The sequence below is a fragment of the Temnothorax curvispinosus genome, unplaced genomic scaffold (assembly GCF_003070985.1).
Source record: "Temnothorax curvispinosus isolate PA1 unplaced genomic scaffold, ASM307098v1 QBEX01012642.1, whole genome shotgun sequence".
In the NCBI taxonomy this organism is placed as follows: domain Eukaryota; kingdom Metazoa; phylum Arthropoda; class Insecta; order Hymenoptera; family Formicidae; genus Temnothorax; species Temnothorax curvispinosus.
In genome coordinates this window covers 3689-25497 of record NW_020222422.1, presented here as the reverse complement: position 1 = coordinate 25497, position 21809 = coordinate 3689, and the positions used below count along the sequence as shown (strand labels likewise).

The 21809-nt window shown below is 39.6% G+C and overlaps 1 protein-coding gene across 1 annotated transcript in view; it reads right to left on the bottom strand.

The window, feature by feature from the left end:
• LOC112462647 (polycomb protein Sfmbt-like) overlaps positions 1–21252 on the bottom strand; it is a 57481-nt gene extending 36229 nt beyond the window's left edge. The window contains 2 exon segments of the mRNA XM_025028534.1: positions 14239–14372; positions 21016–21252. Of these exon segments, the coding sequence (XP_024884302.1) occupies positions 14239–14371 (133 nt within the window). The 5' untranslated portion in view covers position 14372; positions 21016–21252.
• Between the last annotated feature and the right edge of the window lie 557 nt (positions 21253–21809).

Here is a 21809-nt window from a genome sequence, read left to right as displayed (position 1 = left end):
AGTTACCACAAACGATAATTGTACCTTTCCATTCTGCATAATTATACGATTTCATTCAACAAATGTTCTTCCTTCGTTATTCATTGATCTTGACGAATGAATTTACCGATCTAATAAATGAAGAACATCATGTCACGAATGTATTGAGGGTCAATAGTCTCGTTACTCGTGAATTGCACGATGAATTACACGTACGGTACCGAACTCTCGTTAGGCGAACGACTCGACTGGCCGATAGTTAAAAACAACTAAAGAAAGACAATATTTATACCGCGTACCGCGCGCGTGTGAGTAATAACTTTGCCGAGTTATCGCAGTTTTCACATCGACCGTAAATACCGAGGCATCGTGCTATACGAATGAAATTTTCGAATCGAAATAAAATGTAGAGGGACCGAACGAGATTGGCGATCCAGGACGATTGGCAATATTCACAAATAAAGGGACCGATTCGTTGCTGTGCAATGTCCGATTTCCAACGATCAACAATAGCGCCGCGATCTAACTCGAGTTTTTCGCGCGCTGAAACATAAATCTCGGGCGCCTTGCACGGAATTTTTGAGTTCGAGCAAAACGTCGGAAAACGAACGCGCGCGCGAAGGGAAATGGGGACCTCCCAAGATCGAAATCGGCGTGCGGCTGCCAGAAACGACGACGACGACGACGAGGAGGAGGAGCCGCGACGTCTGACAGTACGAAATATCGTTCGACGTATTTTAGAGATCTTACAGACACTATCCGCCGAAGGTACGTACCGACACGTAGAGCCGATACCGGTGATCCACCCCGGGAGATCGCAGGTTGAAAGAGGGAGGAATGTTTCTACGTGTCGATGCAGTTACACACGATGTTCCCGCGCCGCGCGAGTGGGTTATCGTGAATGGGGAATCACGGGGCTGTATAGAGATGGGGCCGTCACGCACGAGAGAAACCAAAGTACTCCAGCTACAGTGCGCGCTGCAGATCGCGGATTCGACAAATGATCCTCTTATTTCGAGCGCGTGTCTCGTCGATACGCAAAATGCATCGCAATGCGCCTAAATCAATCGCTATCGGGTTGTTCGGGATAGACTTAGTTTGTAAAAAGCGATTGCCGCCCTTTAATCCTTGTGAAAATATACATATAAAAGAATAAGATTTTAATTTGTTTTAAAACAAGTGCGAAATATTTCCATCAAATTAATACATACGCAAACATTTTGAATATTTTATGCATATGTCTATCACGATGCATCTGTATCACGTACTGTTGACGTGTTAATGTTAAGGAGTTAAGAAGATTTAGATTTAAGTGATCGCACGTCCGCAAGAACTTACTAGAAACTTAAATCTTCTTAACACCTTCTTGACACCTTCCTAACACGTCAACAGGCCGATAAGAAATATTATTAGTAGTCGCGATAGAATGAGAAATTGACAACACGATAATAACGATGAGAGCATGCTGTGTAAAATTGATTTCACCCGTTTTCCTACGTTATAACGGAAAATTCACGCTAAGATTATTGATAGGAGCAGAGTAAAAATGATCGCACGATGCCCCGTGAAATTGGTTTAACTTTTTGAAAAATAGATATTAAAAAATATAAAATTTTTAGAAATTTGTTACCTCTTTAAAAACTTGACTAAACTTTTAATTGCATAATAATTAATTTAGGTCATTTTTTACAAGCAGGTTAGTCACGGAGATAAAAATTTTCTTTGTCATATTGTTTAAAAAAAAGGATGATCTGTATGTTAGTTATTGATATTTTTATAGAGAAAAGTTTTGCGAGGATTCAGTGGAGTCAATTACTTAACGAGATATCCGCGTTGGAATATCCGCGTCAAAAAGCTTGGACGCGTTTCCAAATACGACAACAGCATGGCGCAAATCCTCGTTGCGAGGGAGTTACCAATTCGACGACAACGTGTCGGGGATGAGGAAAGTCGGGGTGTGCAATGCGAAATTTGAATCTTTATCTCGATATAACGCGAGTACAGACCGAGCGACCGGAGTCTGTTCCGCGTTCTATGCAAATTTTATCGTACTTGGCATGCTAACGGCTCGCTTAAATCGTTCCGCGATCGCCGGTCCGGCATTAACTACTCGATTCGTCTTTGACTCCCTAAACACTTGTTTTACACTGTTGCTGACACGCTGAGACGTGTATTGCGTTAGGTCAAGTTAATAAGGACAGCCGCGGATAGGCGGGATGAATCGGGCCATTAATGTCCCGGAGAAGAGCTCCGGGAAAGTGAGATTTTCCTTAAACGAGAGTTCAACAAAGTTCCCGGTTATTACGACAGAATAGCCAACTTCCGTGATAAGGAGGAGGATAGGAGGGGCGAGGCACGGCCAACTTCTCGCTCGTCGGAAGGGTAAATATTTCTCTTTTTCTTTTTTCGGTGCGCGCGAGGCTCAGCAAATTTTTATCTCGAGCGAAAGCATTAATTTGCGAAAAAAACGACGACACCGGAAGTTCGGCTGCCACGCTCGACTCGCAGACGACGGGCTTCGCCTTCTTCGCCTCCGTATTCGTCGCCGCTGCCCTCGCGTCGTTCTCGCGAACAGCGCTTAACTTTCATCGCGAAACTTCGGTATCATCTTGCATTTATTAAACCCTCCAGCGTATTTGGCGAATATTCCTCGGTATCACTATGTCAATGTCGTATCGTTCCGCCGCGCCGCGCCGCGCCGCGCCGCGCCGCGCTGCGGTAAAATATAAACAATCTTCTCGATAAATTTGCCTGAACGATCTTATTAATGTTTGTGTGATTACGCGATATTTGACGGTTGCTAAAGTAAAATAATATTCTCCGCAGTTCCGCGGTAATTAATGTTAAGTTTAACAGAAATGCAGTGGAGACCTCGATCTTTGACGAAACAAGAAACTTCGTCAGAAGTGACATGTATTTTTAAGCGACGCGATATACTTCTCAAATATCCACCTTAAAATGCATAATGAACTTATGCTTTTGACAAAATATTTACGAACGTGTATATTTTAAAGTCCTGACAAATTATATGGCCGACGTCTCCGCTACATCTTATGTCATTCGCACAAGAAGGTGTCTCGTAATACTCTCCAGTCAGACTAAAGCACGAAGTTCCGTAAGAGGCTAATGCGATGCAATATATTCGTGCGTGTATCTGCATTAGATTAATTAGCGTACCTCATGTAAGATTTCCGCGCTACATATGGTAATTATACCGCGAATATGACTCCTCCCTCTTACGAGTAACTGAAAAGGTTGTTTCAATCCTTTTACGCCATTTCTTAAATAATATTACGAACGATTACATCAAAACTGTTATATTGTATCGCTTTATGTTATGTTATTGTGTCAATGAAATGCGAGAGTTTATGTTACGTAATAATCGACATAACGACTAATTACAACGCGAAGTTTCGGTACGGAACGTAATATAATGCAACATACAATGCACAATGATTGACGTACAAAAGGTAATTACATAAAGCTTACGATTAATAAATGCTGCGCATCGACTTTGCAGAAAAGGGCACCATCTGCATGCACATCGTTTAAAGTCTCATTCAACCGCGTTGTCGACCGGTTGTAACGCGTTTACAACTGCTTATTAAATCCATTGTGGCGCTCGGTTCATTGTCGAAGCGCTATGTTTATGCACGATTATGGTCAACTCGAGAGACACGTAATCGCCTTTAAACATTTTTCATTGTGTACGACCGTAAAAGCTCTAGTCTTCATTGCAAGTAAAAATTTTTTTTTATACTGTACGACGCGCATCGAACGGTTTTATTATTAACAAGGTTTATATGAAGAACAAGAATAATAATTAAGGAGTAAAAGAATAAAAACAGTCAGACACTGTGCAATTTTGAGAAAAATAGAATTAGAAATCCAAAACCTTGCGTACTTTGGAAAAAATTGTTTGAAACATAAATATAATATATAGGATAATTTTTAGAAAGTAAAAATATGACACGTGAAAAACAGAAAAATTGTTATATTTTTCAGAAGATTTATTATGTTTCATATTTTCTATATTTTCTTAGATGAACTTCCTGAGTAGTACAATATTTTATTATGCTTTCTTATAGAATATATGCAGTACTAAATGTTTGGTCCTTCTGTAAATATTATGCTAGATATTTTTAAAGCTTTTATGCACGTCTTGTTTCAAGTTTTCTTAAAATTTCTATTCGCGCGAGCTCTTCCTCTGTACTTATCTCGAACTTTTCTCAATGTAAATATGATCCTGGCAAAGTCGCTTTTTAAAACTTTTCTTGAACTCGCCCGATAAATGTTTAACTCTTCTTTATAATTCGATAGAGTCATTTACTAACAAAGACATCGACAAATGCTGAACACGCATACATTTCCGTTACAATATAAAATCTTTTGAATTACACTGCAATTTGTTTGACAGTTGGATTTTTTATCAAAGTTAAGCGATTTTCGATACACAATACGCGTATTACCTCTCCACACACATCACTTTTCGCACGCTCCGGCGTTTTTGCAAGAGAGGATTTGTTTGATGTCACCATAGCCGGCAACTGTTAATACTGAAAAAGTACATAGTTAAATAATGCTTTTTTACGAAAGCCCGGCTCGTTGTCGAGGTAACAGCAGATATATGGATATATAACAGCGAATAGCGCATGTCAAAGCGGAATGGCGGCTACGATGTGTAGAACGGGTTGAGGCTTAGCATACGAATATCCGATTCTCTGTTTGCGGGGTTGCTACGACGACCTGATTTACATAGTTATTATGATATTATGCGGCTGCAAAAGGATTTTTATCATCAGCGCTGTCTACGCCACGAAGGGGGAAAGGAGGTACAAGCTGTGACATACGCTTCCTTTTCTTCTATGTCGTTTTTTTTATCGCGTTCACAGTACCCGCGACGGATTAGATGATATAAATCTGTCAAACTTCATTTTTCACCTTTCTGCACTTTCCTTTGGAAGTTTTTTCATTTCGCCTCTAACGAATGTTATTGTAAAAATAAATGGAAAATATTTGTTTGCAAATTTCTGTTATATCGTCCGATCTCTTTTTATACATAAAGCACGTTCCAATTCTATCTGAAATCAAATTGATCGTAATTTATCTTTAGGTTTGCTCTTTTTTACCATGATATTTAATTCTGTGCTGTTTTTTACCTAGTTTTTCGTTCTTTTTATAAACTTGTGCTTTTTCGATATATTCCAACATTTTCCTGTGATTAAACTATTTTAGTGATAGCTTACTTGAACAAAGAAAATATTTTATAACAAGATTGACATGAGATGAGATTTAATGTTTAATGTTTATAACAAATACCTCTTGGCATAGGTATTACTTCAGCTTTACTGAGTTTCATTTTAGCATACCAATAAAGACGTAGACTTTTCATAGATTTTTTGTAAAAAATGCGATGACATAAGCGGATTATCGAACCATCACTCTGAAAGTTGAGAGGTTTTATAAGTTTCTTCAACTTTATTAGTCAGTCATAATCTCCGCTTACTTTTATATGCTTAAAATACGGTTAATTATTGATATTATAATTAACCCTATTCACTCCAACCAGCCCTTCGTGTCCCCACGAGTTTCTAATCCTCGCATCATAACTCACGAACGAATTGACGAAATTTAATGTTCTGAAGCGCAAATTAAAGCTAAAAGTAGTAGCTTTAATTTGCGCTTTGGAACATTAAATTTCGTCAATTCGTTCGTGAGTTATGATGCGAGGATTAAAAGTGCGGCAAAAACGGTTGGAGTGAATAGGGTTAATTATATAATTTATATATTACATAATTATATATATTACATGCGTATATATACATAGATAAATACTGATCTTTTTCCATTAATTATTTACAGACATTTTTCAGGCATTTTAATTTATTGCATTTTTTAAATTATCTACAGAATATTGAACACAAAAATGTGGAAATTTTAGAACCTAGAAAATAAATTACATGAAATATATTGCATAAAAAGCATACGTAATCGGTGATAATAATAGATGTATAATGAAATTAAATTTTAGTAACAATATGCCCTTTGGCATATTGAGCGAAGAAACATAGTGAGAATATTTATACCTCGACCGTACCTTATTTCAAGTTTCATGTATTTCAAATTTATAACCAGAACTCCCTTATTTCCGAAGAGAAAATCGCGAGCGATCGCAGACGTGACGTGGGCAATTTTCCAAGTGATTTTGGTATACACGTGTAACGGGCGAGAGAAATCGGTATTTCTCACAACTCACGGCGGATGTCGGCAATCGATCAACGGCAAAGAGAACTCGACTTGAGAACCTAATAAACGCCTGCCCGGCTCTTCCTCGCTTCGGCGGAGGCTAAGCGGCGCGATACCAAAGCGGATTATTGAAACGCCACTCGAAGTCGAGGGAGGAGAAAAGTCCGTCGGTCTTAGCCAGATTCGCGGGATTTTAAATTCTCACGGCTCGAATCCCTGCCGAAACTTTTCTCTATCGCACCGCGCCGCGCCGCGCTTTTGGGCCGTAAATATATATCGTCGGCTTGCGTTAGTTTGCCATTCCACATCCTTCCCACCGCGCTCTTTCCACAGGCGCAAGCTGTTACTTCGATCTCCAAATACCTACCGCCGTTGGATCCCCGTTTCAGACGTAACCACCCTTCTGGTGGTGGTGATGCTGGTGTCGACGCGGCGGCTCGCTGTCCCCAAAACCGATGCATTTGCCGCTGCCGCTGCCGTCGACTACGCCGCGATAATTCCATTTCCGCGAAGCGGCGCGAATTCGAAGTTTAATTAATCGAGTTCACGTCCATGCCATCCTCACCTATCCGAATCTCCCTCTCTCTCTCTCTCTCTCTCTGTCTTTGCTTCACTCTCTCGTTCTTTCCCTGTTGGCGCGTCTCTCGCTTGCCACGATTCCCATCTTCAATCCATCCCTCTCGGGGACAAGGTTTGATCCCGGAAATTAGTAAGATCACACATGCGGAACACGGAGGTTTCCCGCCTGTTAGAGCACTATGTCTATGTGTATATACGTCTGTACCTTAACATTACATGCATACCGATACACCCCGGGTACGATCGTATGCAAGTCGGTGCACACGATCGCGTTACACAATATGCACGTCGCGTTGCCTCGCTCGGTCGATCGGTTAATACGCCGCGGAAATGTGCACCGTCCTGAGACGGCAGCGGCGGTGAAAAGTTTACCGGAGTCAACGAGAAATTTACAAGCGCTCAACGCGCTCGATCGAGCGCCTTGAACGGCCGTTTCGATGGCTTTTCTTTCTCGTTTCTCGCGCGGAAACGCGATCGACATTGAGCGATGCCGAGGTGACGTAACCGAATCCATTATTCTGATAGGCAAAAGCGCTCGACAAAGAAAATTAATATAAATTCCCTCCGCTGCGCCTGCAGCGTGAAGCTGTTGATGTTGTTTTTTACATCATTTCTTTACGCTCCATATAATACATATAATAATATTCCACCCAATGGTGGGCAAAATTCTGTTTAAGTAAATTTCACTTCTCTACTTGAAATTAACTGAAAATCAAGGGCTTGCTATATGTCTAGTATTAGTAGTTTAGGAGTTTAGTTTGTAAACTGCCTGAGATTAACTGCACGACGGTATTGTGTTATACGCAGACGTTGCACATTATGTGCCAGCATCGTTAGAACATAATTCGCGTAAGCCGCTTCATTTCATTCGTGTGGAGCACAAAAATTATTAGAGTGTTTCAGCGTTTTCGTTAACAAAGTATCTATTACGCGGAGCACGGATGCGAATTTGGAGTGGTCCCTTTCCCCTCTCCCTACGAGAGGATTCTACTTGTTGCAATAAACACGGCTACCATCTGTCTGTCCACATGCGGGAAATTAAATATTTCAGCATTAATAGAAGCGATATTTTTGCGCGCGGGAAGACAGCCGTGCACGGCGCGCCGGCCAAGTGCGTGCGGGAATTTTCGCACGGGAGGCACAGAGCTGTAAAAATGTGACCGCAACTGCCAACATTTTTTATCGTCCGACCATAAGCGCGAGGAAGTGTGTGCGCGAAATTGTATTTATGTGTAACTTCGGTCTCGGACAATGGATGCACATGCGTGTGCACGTGCACGTGCAGCGCAAACGTATACGCGTTGGTATGCGTGCACGCAAATAACATGTATACGCGTATATTACGCACTCGCGATTCACCTCACGCTCCTTCGTTCCTTTAATACCAGCTCGCTCACGTATGCCCGCACCCGAGCGCGCGTCCTTACGTGTAAGAAGATTACTACGTACGTGAGCGCGAGCGAGAAACTATACTTGAAACTATTTCTCATTCGGGCGTATGGGTGTGTAGGGCATATAGCACATATTAATATTAAGCACATACCTTCCGTGCAAACACGCGCGCGACGCTGGTCGTGTAGTGTGATATAGGGTGCGATATAGAGTGTCTCGGGAGTTACGCACTTTCTCTGACTTGCGGAAGTTACTACCAACTACGAGGAGCGATTGTTTCGGTGTTGTCGATAATTTCCGGATTATCCGGCGTTAACGGTCGAGGATTCTTCGTAAAATCAAAGTTCACAGATGATGCGCAAATAACAAATCTCGCTTTTTTCCGCGTAATTTAAATCCTTTTCAGACGCTGTCGGCGTCATAAATCTCAAGCGTTTATTTTTTAATCATAAATGATACGATAAGGACTCGCATATTTTGCACTGCAACAGCTTTCTAATTAGCGCGCTAATTAGCGCTACATCTAAACATACCCCGCAGCGGCGTGAAATAAAACCCCCGCGAAAAGTTCCGTTTATAAATCAGACTACTGAAACAAAAACTTCTTTCGTTAAATCGCACTTATTAAATCTCATTTCACTGCATTTTTCAATCAGCGACGAAAAGAAATTTTGCCATTAAGTTGCGCATTTCAAAAAGAATTAGTACTTCGTTATTGCGATATGTTAAAAATTAAATGGCTATAAAGCGAAGAGATCTTTTAAGGGATCTTTTGTTAAGGGGGCGAATTGTCGGTCCGCTCAATTTCGAATTTGTTCACGACAATTGAATACTCGAGGGAAGATATACGAGTGCCTGTATATTCGCAATTGCATATGTCCCCGCGCTGATGTATACCTATATAATCGCAAATGTAATTGGTTCTATACATGGTACAACGTCCTTAACGTTACACGTTACGTCGAAGCTTCCTCAGCGTTAACAGGAGTGCTCAGATGCGAATGGCTACGCGACCTCGAGACGATGGTCGAAGCCGTACAGAATGTGTTGTGTAAACGCAGTTAACTACGATAACGAAACACACGTTTTGCCCGCTATACCGTGGACACGAGTACATACATACATATATACCTACATACATACATATTTACATATATGTACATATAAATATATATATATATACCGTTATATAGCATACGCTGACGTCTAAAGGTATCCCCGTGGAATACTATCGGAGAATGGTGCCTGTGTCGCACCTGTGACGCTAAATGCGAAACTTTAATCTCGCGTCTTAATCGCCCTTCTGACGACCAGAGTAATATTTCTGGAATTTTACCGTGCTTACTTTGAATGTAAAGCCGGTTTTCGTTTAATATTTTAATCGCCGGAGGTAATCACGGATTATTTTCAATCTCTGGCTGAAAGCGCGATTAATTATACATCCGTATTCATGGTCGCCGAGTTGTTTGCAGCCGTATTTGACAAATATCTATTTTACGAATTACTGTTTGAAGATTCTATTGTCATTTTGTTCGTATAATAATCCCAGTGTGTATTGTGAATAATTAGTGGTTTGTCCAAATAATAATTAATTGATTAATTTGCTTTCACAATCGTAACTTCATTTACAGCTTTAAATTTTAACATTTCGCCACAGATTTGCAAGAAGATTTGCATAAATATTCTTCTCGAGCTGCGACATACGGCTAGATAGCTTTCTATTTATCGCCATCTCAAGATTTTACGTAAAATGTATTTATTTATGTGCCGGTTCGGTTAAAGCAACAGAAGCAAAGCTCTGTTTCTACTTGCCCGCAATGTATCCGTATTATGAACTATCTGGAATGATATCACAGTGCGAATAGGCAGACGTATTGCGACGTCACGTATTACGGAGATAGACACGTACGAGTATATTACACACGAGGATCTGACATCACGCGCGTACCGTGGCATTTGATAGATAAGATCATTACACTATCCGAAGCGAATGATAGCAGCGCTATGCAACTTGCATTACATCATCTCTTAATCATTGCACGAATGAAATCAACACATCCGATATATCGACTGCTCCTATCCTTTCATATCATGGAGCGTCACATCGCATATTTTCTGAGTTATGTTTTTGCAATCTTTTAGTTAATTTCGTGAGAGCTTAATTAATCAAGAAAAGTGATTTATTATTGATTTTTTTTAAGAAATTATATCTTTTAAAAATTATATTATTATTTTAATATGGCATAGGTACGATTTGACATAGAAAGGAAGGTATGTACGAAATATTTCAAGTGATTTTAAACGAAATACTAATAATACGCTTGGAAAATTCTTGCCTTACAAGAAATATTTAATTAAATAATTTAATAATTCTTATAATCTTTTATGTTAATTATTTATTTAACATATCAGCGCTACGGTTTTACGCTATATATTAAGACTAGGATAAAAAAAGAATATATTAAAAATATAAAAACAAGTCGATCTTTTTGTAAAGATCAATTTTTTTCTCTTTATAGTTTTTTACCAAGTATTTAATAGCGATCGAATTCTAATTGTAAATGTATCCGACTCTACTTTATTTCGCTCCGAGTTTACGTTCAATTATTGCACTAATTTTTGACGATAGATGAATATCCTCTACATTTACATGTAATTATTAACGCGACACATAGTTATTAGCAAGTCTCGCTTGCAGATATTTTTCCCTTCGTTTGAAAGCATGAAACTTCACCTGTTCTGAACAGGATCGGTACAAAGGATTGCTCTTAGCAAATTTCGCTTTAGTACGCATTTTGTTCTCATCTTTTTACACGGTGTTCTAGTTTCACCTATCAGTTATCGGTTATCGAAATGTTAAGCGGAACCGCCGTCAGTTGTCAGAAAGTGTTGAATAAGTAGGTGAAGTTAAATAAAGAGAACGGCAGATAGGTAGAAGAGTCATTTATTATACGTAGACATTTCCTTTTTAAATATTTAACTAAAATATATGAAAAAGATAAGAAAATTTAAATGACAGTTATAGAATCTAAAATATACGATGATCTATAACTTTAACGATTTAAATGATATTTTTTATTGGAGAGTGAAACAATTTCCCCTAAAGCTTAACTTTAAACTATACTTCCTGCAATTTTGAAAATTTGCATATCATCCTATTGCACATAGTTGTAATTGAAATGCGCTTGTCGAGAACAGATATACAAAGTATAAATAAAAAGAAGATAAAGAGGGAGAGAGAAAAAAAAGAAGAAAAGAATGTATAAACGACCTGTCTGTTTCTGACGTGCATCTTTCAGGCACGCTTGCTGACGCATAAATTGGCCAATCCTTCTGCATGCATACGTCACGTTTTCGCGTGCCTTGCCATGATATTCCGTCTATTCCGTCTATCGTGCGCATAAATATCATGCGTTAGATTCGTAAAAGGACGACTTGCAGCGGCCCGCCTGCACGCTCGCATACGCTGGCGCCTAAGTGGTAAACTTATAAGTGGCGAAATAAAGTTGGGCAGGGGGTTTCGCGTGCGCGCGCGCGCGCATGCTACCGTGTCTGTGACAGTTTAATTAATATCTTTCATCCTCAAAGGAAAAACTTGGCGAACTAACCGGCATGGACCCGGTTGCAATGCCGGGCCGGACTAGAACCACTTCAACTTCGGACGCAACGACGACGACGGCGACGACGTCGACGTCGACGTCGACAATTCCCCACCAAATAGGACGTTCTCCGCGCGGCTCCATTCTTCTCTAGTTCTCGTTTACGTTTCTCCTCTCGTGATCAACCTCTGATAAAGTTCCGTATACTTTTCTTTTCTTTTCTTTTACGGGTGATTTTGCGCTTTAGCGCTAACAAACTGTAAGATACGCGCGACTGAGAGTTTTCGTGACAAAATTTTGCTCGCAAGAAATATATTAATCATGTTTACAAGTTATTAAAAATGTAATGAATAATTTTATATATTGTATTTACTATAGGTAATATTGTTTCTATATTACTATATTGTTGTAGTATATATAAAATTATTTTTATATAAAACGTTACTGTATATATGTATATGAGTACGCGTGATAATTGATAATGTATGTTTGCTTTCACTATTTTTATTGCAATGTCAACGATTAAGAATAACACGGATATCATGTACTGTCGCTTTGACACATGTAGATTTCCCGACCACATATCTCTGAATGCACTGACGATTAGCTTTATGAAGTATCGCGATAGCGATAATGCGCTCCCGACTGTAGAAATCGCGAAAGAGGGAAAAAAATGAAGGTGATCCGACGAGTTTGTAAGCCGCGATTTCTGAACAATCCGCAAAAATAAACGAGCATGAAATCTGCATGCATCGAGTTTACTCCGCAAACTCACTGCTACATCCAACACCAGTTATACTCTTTGAAATATTTTACGAGCTTTACGAGTTTATGACATGTATTTTCCCATTAAATTAAAGTATTTGAGTTTACACGCTGATAATTACGCACGGTTTTCAGAGATTATACGGTAGATCGATGCATGATCAAAAATGAAGTAACAGAAGTCCTTTGGGGAATTTGCGAAAAGCTGATTATATTATCCGGTTGTTTGTAATACGAAAAACGTAACTGCATTTTGAATTACATTTGTAGTAATATAATGAAAGTAATTTCACTCTATAATTGTTGATATATTCAGTGCATAAAATTTTACTAAGCTCTGAAAAAACTCAGTTGAATAAATAGTAAATTTTCGTGTGACTGCGTGCCGTGATGAAAATTAAATTAGTCTTGATACACTTTCTGTTTGTTTAAACGGAAAGCTGATTTAAGCCGTTTAAGCTACGCTGTGTCGGATCGAGATTTGCGTGAGGAAATTTTTCTCCCTTTCTTCGCCAAACATTATCGGGCTCTGTGATAAAGGCAACGTATCGCTGGTGCAACACCGTATAAATCTACCACGTATAGATAATATTTCACAATGCATTATTCAGATTTTTCACAAAGCTTTATATGCTCCGCGGGGAAACCCTTCAGACGTCGCGGAGTGGATACCGGCTCGTGTAGGAAACACGTGACGTTATGGCATTTATTTACGAGTCGGCACGCAACACGAAGTGATTCCTTTTACCCCGATTATTGCCGGTCAAATACCCCGATCATCGACACGAGAGAAACACGCGATCTTATCAAATAATTGAAAAGCTGCACCGACGCACTTTAGAGGAGATAACCTCCGTATCACCGTTATCATGATTGTAAAGAAACGAAATTATGATTCGCACGGTAAGTTAAATATTTGGAAAATCGAGTTCTTTCTTTTTTTATATCGCTTACAGACTTGACTTATATAAAATTATACTAGATTATCTTGTTTTATATGAATTAAATTTCAATAGTGATTGTAGGAGAATTATTTAATGTTCAAAAAATTTGTTGAGAAGAATTATTTAATATATTTAAAAAATCCTAAATTATATCTGTTATCGAAATTCATTAAACGAATATGATGAAGGTATTTGTTATTTACATAATTTGTGAAAACAAACATAAATATTAATATATTAAATGTCAAACATAAATTAAATAAATTGTATTTTTAGTAATCTATATACGAATGAGACGTGCTGAAATGATAATAATATTTCATTTGTTTCTACTTTTATGTCGCAAATTAATATCAATTAGCATATTATGTCAAGTAACGGGAGATAATTTGTACTCGCGTCGAATATAAACTGTAATTTAAGCAGGATACATTTTAGCACAAGGAATAATCTTGCGAACCCTGCTGTATGTTAAGTCGAAAGATATTCGAGGGAGGAACCCTCCGAACATTTACCAATGTTTATTGGAGGGGACCGAGGGTAAAAGATACTTAAAGCGAGAGACGCGAGTGTCCTTTATTTTTCCGACGGTAATACGGGATATTTGCTCGCTCGCATTCCTCGGCACGTGCCATTAACGCTGACGAGAATTTCCGTCTGCGCGACGCGGAAAAGAGTGAGAAAAGGAAAAACCAGCTGGCAATATGCAGATGAGTATATATACGGGTATGTACCTGATAGCGTCGGATTCGTCGCGGACGAGGAGCCGTCTTGGCGCATGGCGTCACTGGTAATTGCCGTTCCGCCGAGATTGGTGCTGTAGTCTTCGAGAAGTACGCAGCACAGTAATAGCCGTGCCACCCTCATTCTGAAAAGAACGAAAGAAAAGCTTGAACGAGAATAACAAACCATCGCGTTCTCTGTCAACCCGCGCGTTCCGTCTCTCTTTCTCTATCTCTCTCTCTATTTCTCTCCTTACATCTTGGACTTTACTACAAAGAAATACGAGGAAATTTTCCGACGTTTATTGCACTTTGGATACGATTAACCCACGATAATTGTTGCAAGGTGCAATGTACAATAACGTGAGATATTATGGTGCATTCTGATTAATACTCCAAATGTACGATAATTAATTAATTAATTAATTAATCATGAAAATACAAAATGAATTGAAACCGCAGGATAATAGCATACTCGCGTAATGTTTGCGAATTGTTCCAAAATGTTTGAATGTGTGTATTGAAACAAGCAATTGTTATTTAAAGATATATTAAAACACAGTGCTTTATATTACACAACATATTATGTTTCCGGAACATTGAAACCTTAATTACAATTATTAGAGCTAAAGTCGGTTATATCAGCAATGTGTGTGTGAGAGATGTGTAACGTTGTTGAAATTATTGGAGATGCTAGTGCAGCTTTTGTATTTTTACGTAAAACTTGAAAAATATTTTTTCCGCTGTTGTATCGATTTATACGTCAAAAAGCCAATTTTGGGAAAAGCAAAACAACATTTTATTGATGAGGATGATACTTGAAAAAGCCCAATTTTGAAAATCTCACTGAAATGGATACAGTGCATCTCGTCCGTTTCACTATATCTCACAGTGTCTCGCTATGTCTTTTATATCTACATGTCGTTGAATTTTATAACATATTACAACTGTAATTCTTTGTGAATTTCGAACAAAATTTACAGATAAACGGATAGGGAAGAAATAAAATTTAAGATTAATGTTAAGAAATAAACAGTCTTAATGTTTATTTATTAATTTAAGATAATAGAATTTCTTCCCTATTCGCATTTTGTAAAATCTCTTAGGAGAATATTAAGCTATCGGGAAAATATGTGCGATATTAATGATAAACAGTTTCATTGTATCATGATATGAAACAATAATGAAAGAGAAAGGAAAGGTGCCAAAATAATAATGACGGAAATACTCTTGAGGTTAAGAGAACGGAAAGATTTCTAACAAGATACACAACGCATAAACTAAAAACTATATACTATAAACTAAAGTAAAGGAAAGTAAACGACTCTCTTAATCGGCCGTGCCCTCGGCCGTGCCTATCGCGAGAAAACGAAGCTTTCCGGGGTCGAGGCCACCCCTAGCTGCTCTCGAACCGCCGAAGGCGGTGGTGGGTGAACCGGTTAACGTGTTGCAAGAACTTTCTTCTCGTTCACGCGCCGTACTCTCTTTCTCTCGTTCGTGTATCTTTTGTTGTTTTTTTTTGTCGTTTTGCGCGCTTCTCCTTGTCTCTTTCCTCGATCGATACATTTGTCAAGGGACGTATAAACGCGCCACTAAGTTCACGGCAATTCCACGTAATGTACGAGGAGAATCGACCGTCAAAGTGTTTTGCCGGACTTGGGTCGTACATCCTGGATGCTGCGACGCGGTCGTTCGTTGGTCGTCGCCCTTCAGGGAAACACGCGCGGGACAACTACCCTTTACGCCATCTCGTAAATAACTATCTCGGCCGTTTAGCGGCGGAGATTTCAGTCCGCATATACGAGGCGGAATTCAGCGCTCCTCTCTTGGCCGCGTTATACTACGCCGCGCTTATACGCCGAGTAACTACTCATTTTTATTTACGACAGGACCAAATGAAAACCCCTCTTGGTCCTGTCTCGCGCCGACTCGCTCATTACCCCTCGCTCTTTCACGGGTTCTACCCTTTTTTTTTCTCTGGCTCACCGTCACTCCACCGTCCCTCTCCTGGCACGCCAATGTCAGATTATGAGCTCTTTGTCCCATCACGCTTACGTGTGATCGATGGTCCTCGCGGGCCGGACGAAGGGAAAGATTTTCCGGCGAGAGCGTCGTGATTTTTTTGAGAGATTGAGGTTAAAGAGGAGAGATATCCGAGATATCATATACCCGCTGATTGCTTGTGTCACTTTTGTATCGCGCGAAAATACTCTCATTTTCGAATATCACGGAATTTTCGCCACTACCACTCGCCGCCGCCACCACCACCTTTTCCTCTGGCTCTTAATTTCGGCCTCACTTCCCGACTGGTACTTCCCCGAGGTTTTTTTACCTCTCCGGTCTTTAGAAGCAGCTTCTCCACTTGCAATTTTATCTGATGAAAGCCAAGGGAAAAACCCGGGGCCAAGCTGGTGAGCCCGAGTTTAGTTCCCCGGCCGGGCGAAAATCTCTCTGGCGTTCGATTATCTGCCTGTAAAAAAATATTTTAAACCGAGATTTTATTTCTATCTGGCTGACGCACGGTCTTCCTTCCGCCTTCTCGCGCACTCGAATTTAATCCTCGGCAGCTTGTCGTAAAGTAAAAATCATGACGTATCGATCGCGATCGATCTCTTGATGCCCGATAAATTCAGGCGTCTTGTACCAACCTTGTCGGGGAGGCATCTGCTCTTTTTATTCTATTCTTTTATTTTATGAATCCGACAATACGGACGGAGTACTTTCACGTTCCATCTGAGGATCGCACATATATCTTCGCGGCATCTCGATTCGATAAGATACGGCAGAGAGAAATCCGGGACCGCGCGCGCCCCGAAGAGGCGCTTGATTTATTCGAGTACGGCGAAAATCTTTTATTCCTCAATTATCGTCGCGTGAAAATATTTTAATCCGCCTCACGGAGTTTAATTCTCGCTCCATTTCCGCGGCTGTAATTTCCACAGCTCGATTTCTCTCTCTTTCTCTCTTTCTCTTTCTCTCCCCTCTCTTTCTCTCTTCCTTTCCCTCCCCTTTTTTCATTGAAAATATTTTTCCTATCCATCCTCCGGATGCCTCGTGTCTCTTCGATCGAATGCATTATTCTCATACGCCTTTATTGAATTTATTACCCCGGCTCATCATTACTCGCTGCATTACCGGAATCGCTTCTGTCGTTTAATCCTGATTTACTCTCTCTTTTTCTCGTTTGCTTATTTCCGACGTCGTAATATCGGACGCTACCTACTACAGAGGTAATTTTCTACGAGGTGTGAAGTAAAAGCGTGCGCTTATAAATCTGATTTTTGCCATTATCGTGAGTCACCCGCCGCGAAGAGATTGGCAATATCAACATCCATAAAGACGATCTTGTACAAGTAATATTCCGTACTCTTATACTCTCTTAAGCCGCGTTTACCGCGGCCCGGATGTTTGCCGACAAACAATCGCCGCGGGAAGAAGAGAGTCAGGCGAATGTTACCGCTAAGCCGGAATACCAATCGGTCCTGCTATGCAGTGCAGCGCGATAGAAACCACGTTCGGGAAAATGCTAAAATCCTAGAAACGCTAAGCGAAAAACACGAACCCCACGGAGATTTATACGCGACCAAATTTTCCTCCCGCGAACGTAAATTCACTCCTCGCTGTGGAATAATGACTGTGAAAGTTTCCTGTTCTCGTTTCACTGCGGAATTTCAGGATTTTCCGAAAAAAAGGATTAGCGCAAGCGAGAAGCCTGGTACATACGTTTCTTTTAAGTCTTTTATTCAACATGTTAAAAAAAACTCTTAAAATTAAAGCTGAAGAAAGACAGACAGAGAGAGAGAGAGGGGTTGGGGAGGGGGGAGAGAGAGGGAGAGGGGGAGGGAGAGAGGGAGAGAGAGAGAGAGAGAGAGAGAGAGAGAGAGAGCAGTCATGTTACGGTTGTAGATTTTATTATTTTTATAAACAAATTGAAGTGATTTAAATAAAAAATATAATTTATTAGAAAAAATGGGGTTTTTTAAAATTTCGTCTGAAAACTAGATATGTATTGCCAGTTTTTGTAACATTATATTTGTTTTATCATATTAAGTTTTTCTAATTTATAAAAGCATCGAGTCACATTTATATTTGGCGCAGATATAATATAAAATTACAATATATAATTAAATTTGATATATTTTTTTAGCTTCGAATGTAATTCAAGCCGAAATACTGTGTCAATGTATTTTATTTAAATCTTAAAGGATTACTAAAATTTTATCGGAGATAAAATTAGAAAGAATGAAATTTCTTTGCTGCAATACATCCATTAATTCTTCGAAAGTAAAGTGACAATTACAACATATATTGTTTTGATTTCTTATTTTTTTATAAAGAATATATCATAGAAGATTTATTCACAAACTCTTTTTATTTTTTCGTTTCTATTTATTTCTAAACTTCAACTTAAAATTCCTCTATATTGCATTTTCACACGAACAGTTTTGTGTCATGATCAATACCAAGAGATTGGCAGAATACATAACGATCGTTATAAAATATGATGAAATGGCAACGTATACGTGAAACACGCGGGAGACGCTAACCCGAAGTGACATTGATCTCTATCGCTCGATCGAATAGAAAATATAAAAAAATGATATACGACGAAAGAATTTACTGGCGTAGTCGCCGGGCTTAAACTGTCGTTCCCTAATAGTCGTTCTCTTCAGCCCGTCTCGTCGATTCCCGTTCGACGAATTGATCGGTGCCAGCCGAAAATCGTATCCAAGCTGAGTTAATCGCGCGTCCGAAACGACGTTGCGAAAAAACTCCCAAGCGACCGATCAATTTACGGACAGACTTTATCTCGGGCAGGGTTCTCAATAATCTTTTTTCTTATGATAATACATCCCACCCCCACATCGCCAAATGGAGCAGATTTGATTCCACCCCGCGCAAGGAATCTCCGTGATCCGCGATTCCTCATACTGACGACGTTATATCACTCTGAGTGATTTATTCCGGCTATCGCATCGCACCGAATCGCCCTCTCCCTCTCTCTGCTTCTCTTCCATATAAACGCGAAGAATAATTTCAGCCAGCATAATACCGCGGACGGACATATGTCTGCTTTATGAGTGACCGGTATTGTGCGGAAATGAATTAATTCGGATATCACGTAAATCGTGCATAAACATCATTTCATCTGAATAGAATTGCTCTAAACGTTCTACGACGGTGAATTCGTATAATCACGTCGCTATGCGATATTTAGTTTCTCATGAGAGAACATTGAAATGAAATTTCGGTATGTTCGGTATATAAAAGAAAGTATTTATAGAAATATATTTAATATTCATAGCGGATGTTATCTGACAATGAAATTTTTTAAATAATTCTTCGAAAAATCCATTGTAATTTTATTATAAGAAATATCTATATATTTCATATTTCCTTCTATATGGAAAATGTTAATATCATAATTTTATTACAAAAGAAATTGTATTTCTTTCTATATCAGAAATGTTAATATAATACATTTTATTGTGACAAAGCGAATTTTAATATTTTCTTTACGATTAATCTTGCTTTCTCCAAATGTGCAGTATTTTTCCTCGCTTCTTTCGATTTATCTAGATAGATGCCATATATTTTTCCTTCCAAGACTGAGGAGATATGAACGAATGCATTTTTAATGTCCATATACGAACAGTTCGATAATGGATGTATTTCGTGCAATGCGCAGTCATCGTTGAAAACTGATCTCTTCTGAATAAAAATTATAAAATATTAATTCTTAAAAATACGGATGAGTTTTACGTATTATTCTATATATATGTATAAATTGATAAACAAATTTTATATTTTTAAAATAATTCCATATTTACTTTTTAACATAATTTTAATTTGCAAAATAGTTATCAAGATGTTCAAATACTTATAGATACTTATGTAATACCTATGAGGATTAATCTTTCAGAGATTATCAAGAAATAAGAAATGGAATTTAATTAAATTTACGAGAAAGAGTTTTGTGTATACAAAGATATAACATATTAATTATTCAGAAACATTATTCTATTCTAAATTTACTTTAAATCAGCAATTGAGTTCGCGCTCGTTTCTGAAGTATAAATGAATCGAAATCAGTAGTAATCAGATGTATTGACTTGTAGACTTTGCCTCGTAAAACTGCATCGTATATAAACACATTTTTATTTGCGCATACTCCCTTCTGTCCCTTCTGTATACGAGAAACACGTTCGGTATGCGACTCGTATAATGGACATGGTGCATGGGAGGGAAAAGAGAATATCTAAGTTCTATTTCTCTTTCTCTCTTTTTTTCTCTTTCTTTCTGTAGCATCCACGCATAACGTGAAATATAGCGCAATAACTCACTGCGTGCGTAAAATGTTCTAAAACGTCCTTTTAACAATATTGTGTACGTTAACGTTGGAGTAACACCGGTTTTACGCGTACTCGCGTCGATTTTTATTTGAGATCCCGGCTGCCATGTTCAGCGCCGGAGCAACTTATCACGCAAAAAAGAACGCAACTACACTACAACTGCACCATGGCGAGCTAACGTGAGCATATCTCTTCCCTCTCCTGTCTTTTACTTCAACCTTGCACATAGTGCGTCGTCCAAATTACAAAGACCACTCCGCATCCGTGTTGACAATGGACTGTTATCTACATGTCAAACTCACTCCGGTTGTACCAAAGGGATTCAAATCCTCGAGCGTGATATCACCGTTTGACGGAAGATGTGTATAAAAATAAATTAACTTCACTGTCAACTCTAACGAAAAAAAAAATTAATAATTTCATCGAGGAATATTACCTCGCGAAGAAAGTGTAGCATTATACTGGCAAGAGTGTGACACGGCGCGCCATATACGCGCGTAAATCCCTTTTTTTTCGCTCTTTCGTTCGCGCACTTTTTCTCTCCTTCCCTCCTTAAGTGGACCCGCGAATTTTGCACGTTTTTCAGCGGAGTTTCACCCGCACGAACGTGAGCGCCGCGCGCGCGGCAAAACTACACCTCCGTCGACGGACGCATTCCCGGGCGTCGGGACGCGTGTACTGACTGCGTCGAGCTGGTCGCGCCGTCGAGCGAGTCGAGAGAGCGGCGTCGGGACGCTCGTCGTGACGGGACGCGCTCGACTCGCATGGCGCAGGCCCGCAGGACTATACGGTATCGCTTTTCTTCTTTCCCACTGATTCTCCTAGCTCTCTATCCTTTCCCTTTCCCCCTTCTCTTTGCTCCCCCCCTTTCTCTCTCTCTCTCGTTTCTCCTTATCTCTCTTTCTCTCTCTCGTCCTATCGTTCGCGCCGTTGGATATAATATTCAATTTATTATGTACCTTTGATACATGCGGACCGCCGCGCCGGAAAAGTGGGAGGCGCGAATGTACGGCAGCCACAGGCTACCGGTTTTCCTTCCGGGGAGAAATAAAATGAGGAAAATATGAGAGACGGGCGAAAGAAAGAGAAGTGCGAAAGGACGAGAGAACGAGGTTGCAGCGGCGGAGGCGGGACGTGATGGTGAGGAGGAGAGAACGGACGGAATCGGCAGCGTTCCGCTCGAGGGTGAATTGTCGAGATATTGTCGATCGGGCAGCTCGCTCCTCGATA